The sequence below is a fragment of the Rhinopithecus roxellana genome, chromosome 11 (genome assembly GCF_007565055.1).
Source record: "Rhinopithecus roxellana isolate Shanxi Qingling chromosome 11, ASM756505v1, whole genome shotgun sequence".
Taxonomy (NCBI): Eukaryota; Metazoa; Chordata; class Mammalia; order Primates; family Cercopithecidae; genus Rhinopithecus; species Rhinopithecus roxellana.
Window position 1 is genome coordinate 65,985,526 of NC_044559.1, and position 23,737 is coordinate 66,009,262.

Genomic DNA, 23,737 nt, shown 5'->3' on the forward strand with positions numbered 1-23,737 from the left:
AGATGACAGTTTCTGATTACATAAGGACTATTGGCTGGGCGCGGTGACTCACGCCTGTAATCACAGCACTTTGGAAGGCCAAGGTGGGCGGATCACGAGGTTAGGAGTTCGAGACCAGCCTGACCAACATGGTGAAACCCCATCTCTACTAAAAATACAAAAAGTAGCCGGGTGTGGTGGCGCATGCCTGTAATCCCAGCTACTTGGGAGGCTGACACAGGAGAATTGCTTGAACCTGGGAGGCAGAGGTTGCAGTGAGCTGGGATCACACCACTGCACTCCAGCTAGGCAACAGAACCAGACTAGGAAAAAAAAAAAAAAAAAAAGTAAAGAATACATAAGGACTATTTTAGTATTTCCTCCGTAGGTAGTTTAAATGATGAATAGCAGTTCTACCATTATTTCTTATTGTTTATTACATAAAGTAATTTACATGATTTATTATTCCTGTTTGCTATTTTTTTTTTTTTGTGGCACACTCAGGGCTACTTCTCTTCTTAATCAGCTCCCCAATTTTTTCAAGTCATTGTCAATAGAAATATACTTAAAATGTGTGGCTCTCCATCACAAAGCTTCCCCAGACCTAGTGTCAGACAAAGAATATATTACTCACCTACTTCAAATATGGATGTTTAACTTAGTGATAATTACTTGACTACTGTAGATAAGTTAAATACAATTTTCAAATATGGATATTGCCAATGGATTCACTTGACTGCAGGAACCAGAAAAATTAAGAGCCTGCACAGCCAGAATATGCTGTCAAATATTACACTAAAAACTCTGGCAAAGCACCCAGGAAGGAAGAAACTACATCGAAAATTGTATCTTCTATGCTATGATTTTATAATGCTTTTGATAACACAGTGATCATTTGCACAAAGGCAAATTTAACAGTTTGGATAAAAACCTATCATGAAAATGTCATGAGGTTATTGACCTTCCTTTGGTGCTGGGCAGAGTGGGTATCTGCATGTGACATTCCATTGCTTTTATCCCAGGATACCTGTAACCTTCTCTCCTGAGTTGGCTCTTAAACAAAAGAAGAGCATAAACAAAGTCACAGGAACTAAGGTGATATTTCTATTGAAAGAGACCATATCAGAATCACAGGAATATTGGGCCATCAGTGAAAAATGTCCTGGGAGTTTGTACTGTTTTCCTTTTGAAGAAAATCATTTGGTACGGGACAGATAAAGCAATCTCAGAGTAGTTGCAGCATCAATATTTTACAGCGCAAAGCCATGTTACCAGAGATGGTTTTCTGCAATGACTTCTGAGGAACTATCCATGTTTACCGTCCTAGAATACTTACTGTCTGTAGCTGACCAAAACCACCAAGATGGCAGGAATGCAGCAGAGGATGATGATGAAGGCCAGAGCCAACAAGGCCCCTTCTGTGTATCCTAGACTCTCTCCTCTCTTTTTAATGCTGGTCACTGCCTCTGGAGTCCGGATCTCCAGAATGCGTCCTCCTTCCCCATAATACGGCTGAAAGTCTTTATTGATATCAAGCAGTTTGCCATCCAAAAATCTTTATTGTTAAATAAATAGTAAAATTAATGATGCTAGCAGAGAAAGAGCATTTTAAAAATAAAATCTCTTTTGGTAAGATTTTAAAAAATTTTCTCTAATTGAAACACAAGCTGAGTCAGAAGTCTCATGAATAATAAGAAAAGTATATATAAAAAGCATGAGCAATAAAGAAGAGTAATTACACATCTGTATATAAATATCAAAAATACTTAAAAACCCAGCTCTTACTTGATATGCTTATAGACTTAAAAAATTCTAATTATCAGTATCATTAAGCTTAATATTACTGTGTCAAAATAATTTCACAAGATTTTAGATGGAATAAAGTATAATATCCTAAATTATATACCATAGTTTAACATTATATTTATGCATTTCATTATTTGGGTCCTTAGAATAAGCCTGTACAGATCGAACATTACAATACTGATTTATTGCAGGCCAGAAAGCTATACAGTTATAAAAACAAATCTGAGGCACCAAACTAAGTTTTCAGACTCAAATTCTGTATTTGTTTGCCATAACGCCATCTTAAATGTAAACATTCTCAAGTTTCAAACCAAAACAATGTTTTATGGTCAAAGGGTGAAGACATTTAAAAGGCCTTTCTGCCTAGGAAAAAAAGACTAAATAAATGATGCAGGTAGTATATCGGTGTTGTAAGAATGACAGAAAGTGGTAGTCAATGTAATTCCTTCCTCTAAATAATGCAATTCCAACTACGAATCTTGCATTGTGGAAGAGGATCAAGGAATAATTGTTCCTAACCTTATGAGATTGAAAAAATTTGTTATGTATTTAATGTCATAATTAGCAGGTTTTTTTTTTTTTAATTCCTTGGGAACTTTTGAACAGTCCCTTATAAGCTCTACATATTGATGCAATAATTGTGTTTTTAATACAATTAAATAGACCATAAAGGTCAAACGTCTTATTATAGAACATTGGCAAACAAAAATAATTCAAGAAAAACATGATTAATCATAGTCCCAAGATCTACAGACAGTTATAATCACTGCTAACATCTTGGTATATTTAAGTCTAATCTTTTTTTTTTTGGAGGGGTGGTATTAAATATTTTATATACTTGATTATACTGCATATATAAAGTGCTTATGTTGAAAAATACAGAAAACACAAAAAAAGCAAAAGAAAAAATTAAAATGGCCCTAAATTTCACTATCAAAATATAATCAATGCCATGTGTATACACTTTTTCAGTCTATTTTATGCCCTTTTGAAGCTTTTAATTTTAATATTCTGAGTGACCATGCTGATTTTAAATCCCGTTAACACACTCTTCATTGCTTAAAAATATAAGTGCCTGGTATCACATATGAATTCCATCACATATGGAACTCATAAACTAATTCATATCACACATGTGGCAATTAGAATGCTTTTTTGCTTTTTTTTAAACAGATATGCTTTTATAGATTAAAAACGTACTTTTTATAGCAATTTTCCAAGCTCATTTTTACACGTTAAAAGAAAATAGAAACTTAGCCATTTTTATGATTACTAGAAATAGAATAGTGAAAATTTTGTTTGAATTGTTAATCAGGTAAAGGAAGAGATTCTAAATGAAGCTTAGATCAAGAATTGCTTCACAGGAACTATATTATTAAAACTAGAAAGAATCAGATCCAGAAGAGGATCATTAATTTAAGGGAAGAATATAACCCCTAAAATGTGGAGTTCAGTTGACAGATCAAAATTCTGTTGGATTCCTGGATTTCATATCCAAACTCTCTAAAGTAAGATTTGTTAGTCTTTTACACTCCAACAGCCCTATTACTTAGATACTTATTTTCACTGGTCAGTGTGATGTCATAAGCAATTTTTTTAATAGAAGAATGGATCACTTTTGAATCCACACCTGATCTAGACTATCTTTCGTCCACTTTGTGTATTTAAAACAACTTGCCTGGGTAAAAATTCTTGAGTCATAACATTATCCCTTACAAAACAGGGAATTTGGTTCCCTTGCCTTTTGTCATTTTATCATGCAAATGACATATGCAGGGCTTACCTAATTTTTGTTCCTTTATGAGTAAGATATTTTTATATCTGTTTCAGTGATTTTTAAACATATTCAGATACTATTCAAAGAAACATGGCTACCTTTTCATTGATTTTTGCCTGTAATATAATAAACTTTTTCATTCTTTTTTTTGATTTTTTGCTTCTGTTATACATATTACAATTTTAACCTCAGAAATAACTATTATCAGGTTGTATTTTAATTGTCCTATAAATATATTTTGATCTCTTTGATTACTTATATCTTTTTTCCTTTTTCTTAATATTGCATAAGCTTTCAATGGATACACTTCATGTTGCCAATTTAATTTTCACATGTCTTCTCATTTCAGGAAAGGTTGAATCCAGGTGCTCAGTTGATTTTAGAAGATAAAATTTAATTTATAAATTAGGCACAGTAAGATATTAACAGCAATAACTAATAACAAAAATAGAACAATTATAGAACTATAGTGTAATAAAAGTTATGTAAATGTGGTTTCTCTCTGTCTCTGTCAATATCTTATTGTATTATACCACTGGTAACTGAAACTGAAGAAAGCAAAACCACAGAAGACGGTTAACTACTATACTCCAGTTGGACTGAGGGGAAGGCACTTGATTAAAGACTGCCACCATGTAGGAAAGAGTCAATTCTCACAAGAGAAGGTGGAGTTCTTTTACCAGAAACAGGAGAAGGATTCAGACTGTGTAAAACACACACACCATTTCACCAATCCATACCATTCTGTTTTCTACTAAAAAATGTTAAACTGCTTTCCAATGGTTTCTGTAGGAGAATACTTCCAGAGTTATATATTCTCTCTCTGGTCATTAGGTTGTTATTGCCTGATTTTCCATATTTATTTTGTTTTTTAGTATTTATTGCTGGTTCCATTTTTCCACTGATTACTTATCTTAAAAAATAGATAGATCTGTCCAAATCCAGCATCAACACAGAAACGTGTTTTTTTTCCTCGTCATTTTTATCTCAGTGTACTCAGTTACTGTATGCAAACCTTCTGTAATTCTAAGGGCAAGGTATACAGGTCCCTTCCCAGGATGTAGCCAACATGAATTGATTACTGCTATGTTATCCTGAGATGAGATAAGTTGCTAAACCAATGTCATGTCTTATTATTTTCTCAAGCACATGCAAACATGTATTTCTTCCTCCATTGATGGATATGGGGCCTAATGTTGTGTTATTCAGCATACAATATATAATCAACAGTCTACCCTGCATGTCACCTTCATGACTGATTACCTTGATGATGCTGATTTTGATACTGCAATGTACATATGAATGTAGAAATAAGTAAAGGGGGAGCAGGAGATTGTACTCTATATAGTAGAGGGACAACTGCCTATTAGTTTGTAGGTACACAATTTAGGCTTACAGAGTGGGCAATAGTTAACATATCTACCCACATTCATTGCACTGCATAAGATTGTTCTGCTTAATCAAGAAAATCGTGGTTAGATCATCAACTATTTTCTTTTCACAGTTCCATAACTGTTTAACTAGATTCTAATAATTAGTATTCCATTGATTTGGATTTTCAGTGTTTTGAATTTTTACTTTTTTTTTTTTTTTTTTTTTACTTAGAACATGGAAAGATGCTTTATCAGAGTTAGAGTTTGGTAATCAGATACTGTTTAAGGTCTAAGTGTGTTTTTAAACATTGTGGTTTTAAAGGCAGTGTATAGAGTCTAGAGTCTTTTTCTGCCTTCTCCATCTTTCTCTTACTATTTGGACATACTGTTTTTAAATAGGCTGGATATAAGACAGATACACAAGCTAAAATGCGTTTGCTTATTTTTAAATTTTAATTAAACTATATTTTAAAGTAATATGTTCTCTTTCGTGTAGAATGCAGAAAACCACAAGAGAATATGGCTATTAACAGCAACAACAAAATGACAAAATGTGCCAGGTAATACTGAAATCATAAATTTCCTTTAGCTGAATTCAAAATGTGAGCCAAAAAAAAAAAAAAAAAAAAAAAAAAAACCCAAATTCTACTGAGTGACAATTAGGATAATTTCAAGGTGAGATGAGACCATATACATTGTTTCACCTTTGGCAGAACAGGTTAAAAGTGGCTGCCATAGGCTGGGCACAGTGGCTCATGCCTGTAATCTCAACACATTGGGAGGTTGAGGTGGGAGGATTACTTGAGCTCAGGAGTTTGACACCCGCCTGGGCAATAAAGTGAGACCGTGTCTCTACAAAACAAAACAAAACAGCTAAAATTGTAATAAATAAGGTTAGAATTATAGACACCCACAAACACAAGGGGAGTCTCCACTCATTCAAAAACTTGTTTGCACAGATTTCTGTAAGATAGATTGGGGGACAAGACAGGACACAGGAGAATATTCCTTCATGGTGTAAGAATAAGAAAAAAATCAGCTAAGGCTGGTGCACAGGTAGAAACCCTTATGCAATTCCCCAGACCTTTATGTCATATGAAACAAGGACTGTAAGTATTATAGGGAGGAGGAGTAAGTGTGCCCATCCCTGGTGCTCAGGCAAAGGTCTACTGCTTCTGGAAAAGAGGTAAAAGCAAAAATCCCCTACCCCTGGGGGAGGAGCAGGAAGTCCTCTTAGGCCTAAGATCCTGCATCACTACAAAGTAGAGGTCTACTGTGAATTGAGAAGGGGCAGAAAATTCTCTTGCACCCAAGATCCCTGTAAATGTGAAGCAGAGAATGGCTGCCATGATGCCATAAGAAAGAGGGGGAAAAAACTTGAGGAAGCCCACACCAGGGCTTACACATGCAGGCTGTACAAAGAGAACAGAGGAATCCTTATTCCATGCTCCACCTCTTCCTTATAAGAGTGGAACCCAGCAACAAGGAGGAGCAGTCTAACATTGTGGGACAGATCAGAGTGTGGACAGAAACCTCTTCTGTGGCACAAGCACGTACAGAACACTGAGAGCTGAGGACTGAGTAAGAAGACTGAGAAAACCCTACAGCACACAGTCTCTATTCTAAGAATGAATTGATACCATTCCACCAATAGAAGAATTGAAAGCTTTTGGCACAGTGGAAGTAACAATTGCAACAGCAAAATCCAAATAATTCCTGAATAGCTTTACTCAACAGAGTAAATGCCTGTAATGTCCATTTACAGGCATAAACTCTATTTACATCACTCCTTACTGTTCTTCCACACCATGTCTGGCATTCAACCAAGTAGGACACAAAAAGCCTAAAAAATATAAAACAACCATTTTCAAGAAATGAAGTAACAGAGCCAGATAGAGATAACCCAGATATTGGAACTATCAGACAGGAACTTTGATTCAACTCTGATTAATACATTACAGAATAGCAGAAAGCACAAACATGCTTGAAACGATGGAGAAATTCAGTAGAGTGGTGGAAATAAGAAATAACCTAATAGAAATGCTAGAAATATCTTTCTGAAAAGATAAGAAGATGAAGAATTTCTTCAGTGTGCTCATCAATAGGCTAATACAGATGAATCAGTGAATTTAAAAATAGGGCAGTAAATATTATTCACACTAAAATACCAAGAAAAAACTGTATGTATATATGTGTGGGGAGGGGAGCAGAGTCAGAACAGAAAAAAAGTTATGAGAAAAAGCAAATTATAATTGGAATCCCAGAAAAGGAATAAAGGGAAAACGGGCATAAGAAACATCAGAAAAAATGTCTGAGAATATTCCAGAAATAAGAAAGCAAAAAACTCAAAATCAAACTAACAAAAAAATGCAGCTCCAAAGAGTCGAGAACTACAAGGATAAAAAAGCAGGATAAGAGTAATATATAATTATTGCAGAAAATCTAAGCAATTCAGGTAACCAAAAATAAAAAATTAAAATACCAATGAGCTTGCCAAACAAGTTATTAACATGTCACTAAAAGTCATTCCAGTCCTCTCTATGCACTTATGAGCTTTGTTATCTTTGATTGTCAAAATCTTTTTTTTCAAATCAAAGTAAGTACCCAGGAAAAATTGTTATTATTATGATTTCTAATCCTTTGACCTTAGAACTCCAATATCCTCAGAAGCTTAGATTTTAAGATGAAAGGAAATTGAGAAAATACTTCCATTGACCTGAAGAGGCATCTTAAAGTTCTAGTACATTTATTCAGTGTTAAAAACTAAATAATCAACTCTCATAACTACAGCATAGATACTAATACTTGGGCATTATCAACCTTGGAACACACACCATACACACACACACACACACACACACACACGTATATGTATGTGTATACAATTTTATTATAAAATCTTTCAAGAAACAATTCTAGAGTTTCGGATAGACCAGTGACTCTAAGCTTACTGTAATATTTCAAGGTGAAGACTGCTAAGGCAAAATTTTCATATTTCATAGCTTTCTCTCTTTTCTTCAATATAAAAATTTATTTTATGATTTATATATATTCTCTGTTTTTTCCTTGCCTGCTGGCTATGATAGTTATTTTATTGAATTTAGATGTTTACTGTCCATAATATAATTTAGGGTCGGAAAAACTTATTTAGAATTAAAGGTGTTGATCTTGTATTTCATGGTGTCAGTTGAAACCCAAGTGGCTTTTTTCCCCCAAATATTTAATCACTAGAAGGTTTGCTAGTTAAATTTGAATTCTAATCACCATTATTTTACTCTTTAGATTTAGCCCAAATATAATACATATTTTTATATTCAGGTAAAAACACGCTAAACTCAATCAATCATGAAATTTACAAACAAAAATAATGTATGCAAAAACCACAGAATGCAGGTAGATTCACATAAAAAAATGTGTTAATTTTCTGACAATTAATGGAAAGAATATATGAATTACTTTGAAAGTTTATTCCTAAATCAACTTTTTAAATTAATAAAACTTACAAAAAGTTGGCTTGGTAGATCTAAATGTTGCTTCATCTTGGTGGTGAGTATAAAATCAGAGTGACAGCTATTACTTCATTCATCTATATTTCCTCCACAATTATTGTCCTCTTTTGTACATGGCCTAAATATCCATTAAAAATGAATTGATGAGGCCTGGTGCGGTGGCTCACGCCTGTAATCCCAGCACTTTGGGAGGCTGAGGCCGGCGAATCACGAGGTCAGAAGATCGAGACCATCCTGGCTAACATAGTGAAACCCTGTCTCTACTAAAAATACAAAAAAATTAGCTGGGCATGGTGGTGGGTGCCTGTGGTCCCAGCTAGTCGGGAGGCTGAGGCAGGAGAATGGTGTGAACCCGGGAGGCGGAGCTTGCAGTGAGCTGAGATCGTGCCACTGCACTCCAGACTGGGCGACAGAGTAAGACTCTGTCCCCCCCCAAAAAAAAGAAAATTGATGAGTAATATATTAAATAACTGTTTTTTAAAAAATTTTGGCTGATATTAAATCGTTATTTTATTATTGCCAAAAGAGAAGTGATGAAATTTTGTTGATGAACACATTTAAAATAAAATTAAATTTAGAATTTATTAATTTGAATAAAAATTGAATAAATAGGTATTTACAAAATAAATAAATTTACATATACATAATATAGATATATTTGTAAATGTGTATATGGATATATTTATATGCTGTTTAAAAAGTATAGACAAAGAAAAACTAAATTATGATGTTTCACATATAGAGTTTGGCGTGACTGTATATACAGGCACATATAAGCTATTATGATTGTATATCAATATGTATTTTTAACTAAAAATGTTTCATTTAGATGGAATTTCATTCCAAGACCCTGTTGGACACTAGGTGTCACTAGAGTAAAGAAAAATCTGTTAACAATTTTTTTTTTAAGTATTAAAGTGTGCTCGAATAACATCCAAAGAAAGTAAGTAGCAGGATTTAGTTTAAGATTCTGCATTTTATTTATTTTTAGGATTTATAACTCAAATGTTTAAGTTCATGCTAGGATGAAATTTCACATACAGCATTAACTTAAATGGGAATGATTATCCCACCTGCTCTCCACCTCTAAGTTAAAGAAAAAAACAGATACTGCTTTTTGCTGATTTAGTAGACCTGTAAGAAAGCTGGATTTCTTCTTAAAATGCAAGCAGATGAAAATCATTGCAGAAAAAACGCCACTTTAAGAATCTGTGCTTTCCTCACAAATAGCCAGGGCCCTTGAGCAAGAGTGAGGAGCTGGCAGCAGGTGATTTCAAGGAACTGTTCCTTGTTCATAAGTACAACAGGTCATCTGATGCCTATAAAGAAAATGGGCCCTCTGAAGTCGCTGTAGCTCGCACTTAGACCTGAAAACTTTTAGGCATGAAAACCCTAGGTATTGTTTCAGTTTCTTCGCTTACACTTCACTTTCAACAACTATTTGGTGGGTTTTAAACTTTAAGTATTTATAGCCTCAAATCAGAAGCATCTATGGTTGCTATTGTAACCAAAGAGCTGTTACAGATAACACAAAACACTTACTTAAAAAGCTCATTTCTATCGATGGCTCTGTTGGTTTGGGGGTCGATTGCATAGACAGTCAAGTCACATTTGGTGTAATCCTCTAGGGAAAAGGCATCTCCATGTCGGCGAGCACCAATGGACTCCACTACAACCTTGGCACCAGGAATTTGTTCCTGAACATAGCGATCCAAGATCCTATAAATCAAGCAAAGTACAAACATGACAGTCCAATGGGCTTTCTGGGGAAAAAAATTACTCTCAACTTGAAAAGACATTTAGTAAATGAAAAATGATGACAGCCTGGGTTTTGTTAATGTTTATGGAAATATAAACCCTTGAAAAACATTCTCTATATTTTTTCAGCATTTAGCTCCCAATGATGCTAGAAGCTGAATAAGGTAGAAAAGGTCACCAACCATGTCCTATTTAACTTCAGGGTTTTTGAATTTATGATACCATTTGAGCTTTTATATGGCTCATGGGAAATGCCAAATATGCTGTACAAATAAAGCTGTCTATACTTCATAGGAGACATGGGGTCTTAGAACCCTTGACTTCACATGGTTCGTGTCATAAATTACGTCTCCCTCTAGAGTCTGTGACACATGACACGAAGCTATATGCTAAGAAGCAGGACTAGGATGCCTGTTTTCCCAAAGGTATAAAAATCCTTGCAGAATCACAGCAATGGAAGAATGTGGACATATTTTGCAATGAAAGGATTACCACGTTAACATAAAAATATGGCATGCAAATCTCAGACACTATTTAGGTGAATAAAAACAACATATACTATCTCGTATAAATTACTGATATTCAATTTAAAAAGCAGAGACAATGTTAATCAATAATTTTCCCATCTCATTACTGGATTTTAATTGAAAGTATGAATTATTACCATTTCCCAAATGTCCCATTCCTTATTAAAAACTTTATATTATTAACCCAAGTATATAAACATTAAGAGCATATAATTCAATATTTATAGATGTTTAAATTTAAATAACTGAATTTTAATTACTATACATGATAAACATTCTAAAATTTATAGACTCAATGCTCTTTTTTGAGTCTCTGCTTAGAGGTTTTTTTTGGGGGCAGAAGGGCAATATATTCTCAAATTCTTTTATACATCAGAAAATAACTTTTGCTTCTAATGCCACAATTGTCATATTTCTTGCTCTATTCAAAGTATATTGCCTTAAGAGTCTTGTATGTGCTTGGTTTGTCCTTGTTACTAGAATGATGAGGTTATAAACTTTGGAGGAAATAGTTCTACCAGTGCATGCCAGGAGACACTATCAATCATAGTGAAATGTTGGTTTGTTTGCTTGTTTTTAAATGTTTGTAACCCAGCACTGTTGAAGTCTGTCTTATTGAAGATTCCTGTCACCACACCATGCCCACTGGTCTCTTGGCTTTGCAATTTCTTTTCTGATGATATTCTTGAAGTAGACTAAAGAAAAGATGATGTGGGAAAAAGGAGGAGGAACAAATTCACTTGGCAAATACCAGTTAATTGTTGAATGCCTGTAATTCCAGTTACTTGGGAGATGAGACAGAAGAATCGCTTGAAGCCGGGAGGCAGAGGTTGCAGTGACTCCAGCCTGGGCAACAGAGCAAGATTCTATCTCAAAAAAAAAAAAAAAAAAAAGGAAATCTGAAGATAATGGATGTACTCAGAGACATAGGGTAGTCTAACATCATTTGGACTGTGCTTTTCGGATTTTTTTCCTGAGAGATTTATGCTCATTTAATAAAAATAAGAGGCCTCAGAGTCAAACCATATTATACTCTTGACATTTTGTAGGAGGCACAAGCAATAACGATATAATGTTGAGGAGCACAGAGGTTTGGCTTCAGTTTTAATTTCCTTTGCTTATCAATTGCATAACCTTAGACAAGTAATCTTAAGCTCTCAAAGTCTCGGGCTTTTTTGTTTGTTTGTTTGTTGAGATGGAGTCTCATTCTGTCGCCCAGGCTGGAGTGCAAAGGGGCAATCTCGGCTAACTGCAACCTCCACCTCCTGGGTTCAAGGGATTCTCCTGTTTCACGCCTGGATTACAGGCAGGCACCACCACACCTGGCTAATTTTTGTGTTTTTTAGTAGAGGCAATGTTTCACCATGTTGGTCAGGCTGGTCTCAAATTCCTGACCTCAACTGATCTGCCCGCCTTGGCCTTTCAAAGTGCTGGGATTACAGGTATGAGCATCATATCTGGCCATCTCTGTTTCCTTAAATAGAAAACAAGGAAATAATGTACCACATGGGGTTGAATGTGCATTCAATGAAATAAACCTTTTACACAGTTCCTAGCACACAGTAACTATTCTATAAAATGAATACTATTTTTATTAATTTGACTTAAATATTTCCATTAATAAGCTTCTTCCTTGTCTCAAAGTCATTCAAGGCCTTTAACTAATTTGTGGAATTAATAGGAAAGTATATTTTTTCACTAGTGTAATCAGTTCACAAATCAAAACACAAACAGGAGTACATAGTTAAATACAATGCAATAGGTGGCTGTCTGTCCCAATACTTTGTTCTAACAATTTATGCCTTCTCCGGTGCATTTTGGCATTGATTTGACATATTCCAAGGAAATTCTTCATATATGCATAGATTAATTGTGTGCCATCCTACAGTGAAGAAACATACTTACTCTGCTTGGGTTCTTTTCTATTTTTCAGTGCAATACTGCAGAATCTTGTCACTAAAAAAATTAGATGTGGAGGGGGAGGTGGGAGGGATTGCATTGGGAGTTATACCTGATGTAAATGACGAGTTGATGGGTGCTGACATGTTGATGGGTGCAGCATACCAACATGACACAAGTATACATATGTAACAAACCTGCACGTTGTGCACATGTACCCTAGAACTTAAAGTAGCACATATACACCACGGAATACTATGCAGCCATAAAAAAGAATGAGTTCATGTCCTTTGCAGGGACATGGATGAAGCTGGAAACCATCATTCTGAGCAAACTACAGCAAGGACAGAAAACCAAACACCACATGTTTCCCCTCATAGGTGGGAACTGAACGTAAGAACACTTGGACACAGGACAGGGAGCGTCACACACTGAGGCCTGTTGTGGGGTGGGGGGTGGGAGGAGGGATAGCATTAGGAGATATACCTAATGTAAATGACAAGTTAATGGGTGCAGCACACCAACATGGCACATGTATACATATGTAACAAACCTGCATGTTGTGCACATAAAAAAAAATTAGATGTGGAATAAAATATAACTGTACTAATATCTTCATGGTAGCAGGCAACAATGAAAAAAATAAGTCTAAAAACAAATTATGTCATTTATAACATGCAATAATGTCTTCACCTTGAGCACTTTTTTGTTAAACTTTTAAAGATCTTTTGGGATAAAGTCTATCTTATGATAAAAAGAGCTATAGCCTAATCTTAACTACTTCTGTATCTTTTTCTTATAAATTTATGTAAAACTAAATTTAATACCTTTTAAATGAGAACACATTTTGTAAAAATCTCTTTTCATTTATCGTCTATATCTATATACTAAATATTTTCTATATCTATATTCATTACCTATATATACATAGATTTCCTCACATATATACCTATACCCCCCACACACAAAGAAAAAGATATTTGCAATGATGTTTATCTAACCCGTAATATTTGTATCATACACACACATATCAAGAAAGATGTCCACAGTGATGCTTATATAATGTTAATAAGGCTTAGAGCTGGATGTTATGATTTTGAGTTTACCTTTTATAACTTTCTTCTTCATATATTGCTTAAATTTCTTTATAATGGGAATAAAAGAACAATATAGTTATATTTTAAAAAATATATTTAACTCCCTATTTCCTCTCTAACTTTGTGGTAAAATTCTTCATATAAATCTATATTTTCTAGTTAAAAAATGTAAAAAATTAAATTGGATTCAGAATGTGTCATAAAAATTAGAGCAAAACTCAGGCAAGTGTTAAGCAGGAAAATTTTCATTTATTCATTCCTTCAAAAGATGTTTATTGAATGCCTATCCTGGGCCATACGCCATTCCATACACATAGAATATATCAGTGAACAAAATATGATCTTTTGATGTACAAAAATCTACTCAAAATAGATTAAAAGGTTAAACATAAGACATGAAACTGTAAAACTACTAGTATAAAATATTGGGAAAATACTTCAGTACATTGGTGTGGGCAAAGATTTTGTAAGACTCCAAAGAAATATGAATTTTCCAATGAAAGCAAAAGTAGGCAAATGGGATTACATTAGACAGAAAAGCTTTTACACAGAAAATGAAACAACTGACAAAGTGAAGAGACAACCTACAGAATAAGAGAAAATATTTGCAAACTATCTAATCAACAAGAAATTAATAACCAGAATATATAAGGAACTCAACAGATGAAAACCAAATAATACAATTTAAAAATGGGCCAAAGCCATCAGAGAAATGCAAATCAAAACCACAATGAGATACCATCTCACACCAGTTAGAATGGCAATCATTAAAAAGTCAGGAAACAACAGGTGCTGGAGAGGATGTGGAGAAATAGGAACACTTTTACACTGTTGGTGAGATTGTAAACTGGTTCAACCATTATGGAAAACAGTTTGGCGATTCCTCAAGGATCTAGAACTAGAAATACCATATGACCCAACCATCCCATTACTGGGTATATACCCAAAGGATTATAAATCATGCTGCTATAAAGACACATGCACACGTATGTTTATTGTGGCACTATTCACAATAGCAAAGACTTGGAATCAACCCAAATGTCTATCAGTGACAGACTGGATTAAGAAAATGTGGCACATATACACCATGGAATACTATGCAGTCATAAAAAAGGATGAGTTCGTGTCCTTTGTAGGGACATGGATGCAGCTGGAAACCATCATTCTCAGCAAACTATCGCAAGAACAGAAAACCAAACACCGCATGTTCTCACTCATAGGTGGGAATTGAACAATGAGATCACCCGAACTCTGGAAGGGGAACATCACATACCGGGGCCTATTATGAGGAGGGGGGAAGGGGAGGGGGGAGGGATGGCATTGGGAGTTATACCTAATGTAAATGATGAGTTGATGGGTGCTGACGAGTTGATGGGTGCAGCACACCAACATGGCACAAGTATACATATGTAACAAACCTGCACGTTGTGCACATGTACCCTAGAACTTAAAGTATAATAAAAAAATTAAAAAAATAAAAAGATCTGAATAGACAATTCTCAAAAGAATATATACAAAGAGCCAACAGGCATATGAAAAAATGCTCAACATCACTAATCATCAAGGCAATGAAAATCAAAATCACAATGAAATATTATCTCATCCCAACAGGAATTGCTATTATCAAAAAAACAAACAAAAAAGTAACAAATGCTGGTAAGGATATGGATAAGGAGGAAGATTTATACACTATTGGGGGAATGTAAAGTAGTACAGCCATTATGGAAAACAGTATGGAGTTTCCTCAAAAAATTAAAAATAGAACTATAAAATGATTCAGTAATCCTACTGCTAGATAAACATCCAAAAGAAAGAAAATCAATATATTGAAGACATATCTGCATGCCTATGTTTATCACAGAACTATTCACAATAGCCAAGATATGGAATCAACCAAAATGTTTATCAACAGATGAGTGAATAAAGCAAATGTGGTATATATTATTTAGCCATAAAAAAGAGCGAAGTCCTGTCATTTGCAGAAACATGGATAAAATTGAAGGTTATTATGTAAAGTGAAATAAGCCAGGCACACACACAAAAAAATATATCACATATTCTGATTCATATGTGGGAGCTAAAAAATGGATCTCATGGAAGTAGAGAGTAGAATGGTGCTTACCAGAGGCTGAGAAGGGGAGGAAGATTGGGATAATGATAAGATGGTTAATGGATACAAAATTACAGATAGAGAAAATAAATAAGTTATAGTATTCAACAGTATGGCAGGTAATTTATAGTTAAAAAATTTATTATATATTTCCAAATAGCTACATAAGAAGAATTGTAATGGTCCCAATACAAAGAATAATGTTGGAGTTGATGGATATTCCAATTACCCTGATTTATCATTACACATTATATATATGAATCCAAATATCACATATATCCCAAAAATACATACAACTAGGTTATATCAATAGTGTATGTATACACACACACACACACACACACACACACACACACACACACAAAGAATTAAAAGTGAATGCCAAAAATTGCCCTGAATCTGACTTCTTGGTAGCAATATACCTATTTAAAATGTAAATAATACAATCAAGTATGAAGCAAAACAGTATCTGATTATGTCAAACATTATCAAAACAGAAAACTGGCTTTGATTAGTCTTCTAAAAAGTGAAAAATAAAGCTTTAAATTTGAATGATAATTACAATTATTGAACAAAAATTACATTTTAATTTAAGCTTTTATTGTTCCACTTTACTTTGAATGCTCTGTAACATACTCCTGTTAATATTTATTTAATCATGTCACCTTTAGAAAAAGTTTTAAAAACAGAAAACTTCTAAAGAAATATGTTAATATAGGTAATACATTTTATGTAACATATTTTAGTATAGTACCACATACTAATTAATGTCCAATACAAAGTTTATCTAAATAACTTTCTTAGAATAAATGCTGAAAGGTTTATTTAACTGATTTTTTTTTTCCTATGCAGATAGCATTATTTTAAAATCACAAACTAAGGGTGTCAATAAACAACTGATTCGCTTAACTTACTTATTCTCGAGCCAAGTTATTTTTGGTAGATGCCCTTAAATTTCAATTTACAGCATTACCTTATCCAGTTACCTGTATATACATCTTCAATTAATTTCAACTAGAAATTGCATTATGAAAAACTGTAGTGTAAGGTGTTTACTGATAGTTTTATAGCTGAGACAGGTATTTACTCATGGTTGATTTAGCTTTTTATTTATTTACTTTTTTACACTAAAATTATTGCAGCAGCCATCTTCTTAATTACCCATTTGTCTGGTGGATGAGTTGAGTTAAAATTACCATGTGATGAGAATTTCAGGTTTTGCCTGCTCAGCTTACTCTCAAGAAAAGATGGGTTGGTTTTTTAATTAGGTTTGCCTCCTAAGAGGCAATGTAACACAGGAAACTCCGTCTGCTGGTGGCTGATAGATGTAGATTAAAATTAAAACTCCACTACTGTGTCTTCGTGGAAATTACCTAACCTCTCAAAGTTTCAGGGAATTTATCTATACAGTGGGAAAAGTAATCAAACCTACCTCAAAGATCCTCTATGATAAGTTAAGGAGACTACACCCATTAAATGCACATAATCTAACCAATATGAAGCATGCTATAAATGTTAGCTATTTGTTGTGATGGTTACAAGAACTCTTCAGATTTCACGGTTATAAACCCTATTTAGCCTTTTGTTCAGGTAAATGGCTTATATTTATCTAGCATCATAGAGAGTTCCACCCCAAGTCCTTATCAATATTTTTTCAAAAGCTTTGCTAAATGAATCAACAGGCATTGCAGATGGCTGGAGGGATAAAAATATAGGAATGCAGTTCCTGCTGTTCTGAATTTCTTTCCTCCATTAATACAGACCCACAGGGACTCTACCTAGACTCTACCTAAATTGTGCTCCAGGTGCCACGGAGCATTTTGTTCATTACATTACATGGTAACCTCTCTGTGGTATCCCACAAGATAAAAACATTTTCCCCTAATCTGGAATCAGATTTAGAAGGAGTTCTTTTGTACCAGAAGAGACATGGTTTTGTTAATTTTGTAACTGAGTCTGTTCTTTTTGTTTAGCTTGTTTGCCTCTTTCACTTTGGCCCTCACAAGGTGAAAGTCAAGTTTGTGATTACTCTATATGGACTATACAGGCCTTTGCAGCATTTCTGTAATTACTTACTCTTACTCTGATCCTTTCTTTATTTCTTGTCTGTCTGCCTTATTTTTCTAAACTCATTTTTAATGTATTTTACCTTTTTTTCCTGTGTGAATCATTGTAAACTACTTGTATTTCTTTTGGAATAAAGTAGACAATTAAAACAAAATTAAATTTAGTCTTTAATATTTGTTAGACATATATGAAAGCATCTAAAATATAATTTACGACTTTCTGATACAAACGGAATTCTCTTGCATAAACATTCTGTGGAGTTTATGTCTCACATTAAAAAACAGCAGCACAGACTGTGGTAAATTGAATACATTAAAGAAAGCGTAGAAAAGAATAATAAATAGGATTAAGAGAACAGAGGAATTGACTCTTGCTGATTAAAGTGGTCTCTCAAGAAAGTGATATATCTACCTTGTACTATGGGTTGGGGTGAATTATAAAAATAATAAGCTGTTCAATTTGGCAAAATGTCTAGGTTATAAAACATAAAAAAGAGGAGGAAGAGAGGAAAGAATTTTAAACAAAATAAATGTCCACTACGTATTTTGGAGATCTCCATAAAGCAACTGTGATTCAAATGTTTTGATAAAAAAATATATAATGATGTCCTTATTTTTACACTACAACTATTTTCCAGTTATCTTCTAGTTGGTACAAGCAAAAGATCTTAAAAATAAACTGAACTGAATGATATTTGAGGGGAGAAAAACAGATTATAATATAACTTAAGATTACCCACTCAGTCTTTCTTTGCTTTTCTTCCAAATTTCTAGATCCTAAAATGAAAACATAAATAAAGTCAGCCTGGAATTTTTTTTCTTAGTGTTTTATGAGTGAATTTCACTTTTGAATATGAATAACCCCTTCCCTTCAAATCTCGGGAAAAAAAATATACCTGTATCAATTATTTTTTCTCCATCATAAGTTGATAAGAACATTTCAAACACTTCTAAAATTTTGAAGTACAACTCAAAGATTCAGTCAATATATTGGTACCTTCATTACAATGGTTCGTTTTGCATTAATAATTTTATTTCTGTAATCTATATCTTTTGATCATGCTATTTTCTTAAATAAAATAGTTGCCCCCAAATTTTGTTTGTATTATTTTCACAGAGCAAATAAAGACAGCATAAACATGTTTATATTTGATTTAAAACTAAACATAGTGTTTTTAATTGGTCTTCCAATAAAATGTATTTTTTAATCTGGGAAGATCCCATTTATCTCTTTTTGAAAACAACAACAATAGCACAAAGATTTTAAACTTTTTTCAACTAAAAGCAAAACGAAAATGTCCTCAATGGATTATAGAAACTATTTTGTTCATTTATTTGTTTGTTTCTTTTGGCTTTCCATTGTCTCCAAAAGGTTGAATACTAAAAAGTAAAAAAGATAAAAAGTAGAAAGAATATTGATTCAACAAGATGCACTACCTAAACGTAGCAGTCATGTCTCATCCTTTATTTTTTTCAATCTTTTTTTTTTCTATGTTGCTGAGAAGGCACGGGGAAAGGGCACAAATATGATTGACATTTTTTTTTAATGTTACATCTCTCAGATGGCAAATATTAATTAAGAAAGTTGATTTATTTTCTTTATATATAATTTTTTTCTCCAACAGAAGCTGGTATAATAGACTATAAGCATTCAGAAATGTGTTAATGAGTGAATGAATGATGACTACTATGACCATTGAAATAAGAAACACATCTATTGGAAGAAACATGTCAGCATACAGGACTTTTTATAAAATCAATATGCAATGGAATCTTAAGAATTGATAAGTGATTTGCTTTCGGTAGACTTTGCTTATAGAAAAATTGTACAAATTTGGAAAAATCAAGTCATACAAAATAAAAAAAGCTTACCTTAATGTATGTGAAATATATTATCAGAGATAAAACACTAATTATTGTGAATTTAAGCCATTTTGCAGATGATTAATCCTTAAAGTAAACAATTTACTCATATTGGACTAAGATAATATTCCTTAAAATAATAACTAAGAATCCATGTAAAATAAAACATTTTAAGCCTCAAAAATAGAACAGAAGTGAAAGTCATGGAGCACCTTTGTTTATAACCATCTTTGTTCCATGTGATTAACTCAATACTAAAGTTTTGGAAATAATTAAGAATTCTGCCATATTTAACTAAAAATAGAATTTTAAATCTGTGCCTTTTCTACATTTCAAATAGTTAAGCATTAAAGATGCTACTCCAATGTGCACAAGTATTATTATCAAACAGTAGCTTTTAATTGTGTAATTGCATACTGGGGTATCTTCAGTTCTGTAAAGAACTATGATTTCTTTAATCATAATTAACCTAGTGAGTTAAAGACAAGTCATTCTTCTTGTAAACGGGTTATTTCTCTACTAAATAATGCCCCAACTGAATATTTCAAAAAGTAGTAAATAAATTTTCTTTCTGTCAAAACCATGAATTTCCAAGGCTTTGAATAAAGCTGAGTCACACTAAACCTTTTTTTCAAGAATAGTAAATTATACCTTGAATAGTAAATGGTAGGATTTATTATTATATTTGTGGTTTGTATTTTATTTTTATGATTGCCTTCAGATTATTTTCTAACTGTTACATTCCTACTTGTATTTACCTGTTTTTATTGCAGTTATCACTATATAACTTCATATGACATATTAATTTATTAACATTGCTATTTTATATGCCCATTTTTATGCAATAGAATAGAAGCTCCATGGCAACAGGGATTTCACTTTGTTCACTGATAAATCTCCAGTTACAATCTGTAACTATTTTTTAACCAATAAATCCCCAGCTTTAAGATACAAATGCAAAAACTCAAAGAGTTTGATATAGTGGCCCAAGACTTCCTAGCTAGTCTTCGGTGCTCTGGGAAATGAGCCTAGGTTCTCTGAAATAAAAAGGAGCTCAACCTTTCCCCTTAAAACTAAATTTTTATTACATTGATTTAAGAAAATGTGTTAGCAGTTATTATTTCATAGGTATGCTTCCCGAGAAGCCTTCCAATTCTCTTCCTAGAAATATATATATATACATATATACACACACACACATATAAACATATATATATATATATACACACACACTATATATACTATACAAATAAATTCTATATATGTGATATATATCCTGGCTACATTTCTAGCGTAGGTTTTGTAACCTTAATTCTAGGAACTATAGATTGATTACACAGCACATTTCAGGTGTTACATAAATATTTCATAAAATTCAGGCTCTTCCACATCAAGTCAGTAACTACTTCAGTAAAGCTCTACTATAATTGAATTTTCATATTTTATTCAGAAGGTAAGAGATGGGTTTGAGCAACTCTGAGAAATAAGTTGTCAGTTCCGATTCATACAGAAATACTGTAACTCTGTGTTTCTAAACTCGAGTCTATACTTTTCAAAATATCTCTTTTATAGATTCTTAAGGATTTAAATTTTAGAGCAACAAATTCCTCTTATTTGAGTTTCATGGTGAACTGGGAGTAGAAAGAAGTTATAAAATGCAAACATTTCATAGTTTCTTCTTTAGACAATTATTTGCCAATTATTTGTCCATTGTCGTTAGGTGTCCCTAATGTTATTCTCACAGTTGTTTCTCCTATGCCTTAATTTTTTTAAAAAAGTAATTTTAAAAATCACAAGGCTTACAAAGAGGTGAATTCTAAGATCAGCTGAAAATACATCAGAGCATAGATATTCAAGGGGATCTATAGTGGATGCAGATCCTCACTGGAATTTGTGGAATACAAAAAGGAATAGGTTTTAGTACTTATGGGGACTGGTCAATTTTATAAGCTTAAAATCTAAAAAGTAGTAAAAAAAAAAAAAATTCAGTATAGCCATTTCAGCCGATTCAGTGAGGTGAGGAGTAATCATCATTATTATAGCAGCTAAGATTTACTACAATCATTCCATTTTCCAGGTACTGTGGTCTTAGCTATCAAAGTATACTCATCTTTGTAAAACCTGCTCCATTGTAAAATGGATATGTCAGGTCATTATTTTTCCTTTCATCAAGTGTCCTCATTTGTACTAATTATATACTTACCAAGGAAACTTTATCTTATTGCCTAAAATATTGGTCTACCAAAAAATAAAAATAAAAATGATGATCACATGATATTCTAGTTTTCCACTTCATCAGATAGGGATATCTCGAGGGAAATATAGAAATGGCTTTGATGATAATATAACTTGTCACCTAAAAATGTCACAGGGAATTAATGTGTTTATTGGTCTCGTCACTAGAACAATAAATTCTTCTATTTAATTAACTATTTGGCACCCTGATGGCTACCTGAGTTATGTGTGTATTTTCATCACTCACCCCAGACACGGATGGGGGAGTGCTGGGGCTTCAGAGTGCTGACTCAGGTCTTAACGGTTCTTATCACTACCACTTCCATCTACTAATGTAGGTTTCAAAAAGGGATCAGAAATATTTCTGCTTAAGAAAATTCTAAATTTACATTTACATAGGTTTTAAAAAAATCTACAAAAGGAAATCAGACATGGAAGGGATAATTTCTTAAACAACTAGTGGTGAAAAAATGGAATATCCATATGTAAAAAAAAATAAGATTGGGCCCTTATCTTACACCATATGCAAAAATTAACTCAAAATGGATTAAACATCTAAATATTAGACCTCCAAACCATAAAATGTCTAGAATAAAACATATGAGAGGAGTTTTGTAACACTGGATTTGACAATGATTTATTGAATATAACGCCAATAGCACAGGCAACAAAAGCAAAAATAGACAGATGGACTACCTCTGATTTTAAAACTTTTTGCCCAATTGTGACACAATCATCAGGGAGAAAAGGCACCCTATGGAATGGTAGAAAATGTTTGCAAATCTTACATCTGATAAGGGATTAGTATCATAATATCTAAAAAACTCCTACAACTAAACAGCTAAAATAAATCAAGTAACCCAATTTAAAATGTGTAAAGGACTTGAATAGGCATGTTTTAAAAGATGAAATACAATGGTCAATAGCACCTGAAAAGATGCTCCTCATCACTAATCATCAGAGAAATGAAAATCAAATGACAATGATACATCATCTCACACATTAGTATGGCTACTATGTATAAAAAAAGAAAAAGAACCAGAAAATAACCAGTGTTGATAGGAGGTTGAGAAGTTGGAAAGTTTCTGCACTGCTGGTAAAATTGTAAAATGGCGAAACTGTTACAGAAAACAATTTTCTTTAAATTAGAACTACCGTATAATTTAGCAATCCCACTTCTGAGAATGCACTCAAAAGAATGAAAGCAGGATATAAAAGATATATTTTAATATATATGTTCATAGAAGTGTTATCCACAATATCCAAGAGGGGGAAACAACCCAAATGTCTATTGAGAGGTGAACAGATAAACAGAATGTGGTATGCACTGAGTACTATTCAGCTTTATAAAGAAAATAAATTCCATCACATGCTATGCTGTAACATGGATGAATCATGGGGATATCATGCTAAGTGAAATAATCCAATAACAAAATGAGAAACACTGCACATTTTCACTTTTATGATGTATTTAAGTAGTAAAATTTACACATGTAGGAAGACAAAAGGGTGTTACCCATAGTCTAGGGGTAAGGCAGGAATGGAAACTTGTTTAATGGGTACTGAATTTCAGTTGTGCGAAATGAAAAAGTTCTGAAAATCTATTTCGAAACAATGTCAATATACTTATAACTACCAAACTGTACTCTTAAAAATGTTTAAGATGGTAATGTTTATACTATGTTTTTTAATCACAGCAAAAGGAATGAGGCATGTATGTGCTGCTTACTAAACTGGC

General features: G+C 33.2%; 1 protein-coding gene across 12 annotated transcripts in view; it reads right to left on the reverse strand.

Moving 5' to 3' along the window:
• PCDH15 (protocadherin related 15) overlaps positions 1–23,737 on the reverse strand; it is a 1,888,416-nt gene that overhangs the window by 21,912 nt on the left and 1,842,767 nt on the right. For all 12 annotated transcript variants that reach the window (XM_030941315.1, XM_030941316.1, XM_030941314.1 and 9 more), the window contains 2 exons: positions 9,987–10,163; positions 1,316–1,534 (listed from right to left, as the gene is read on the reverse strand). In XM_030941315.1, coding sequence (XP_030797175.1) covers positions 1,316–1,534; positions 9,987–10,163 — 396 coding nt within the window. The remainder of the gene's footprint in view (positions 1–1,315; positions 1,535–9,986; positions 10,164–23,737) is intronic.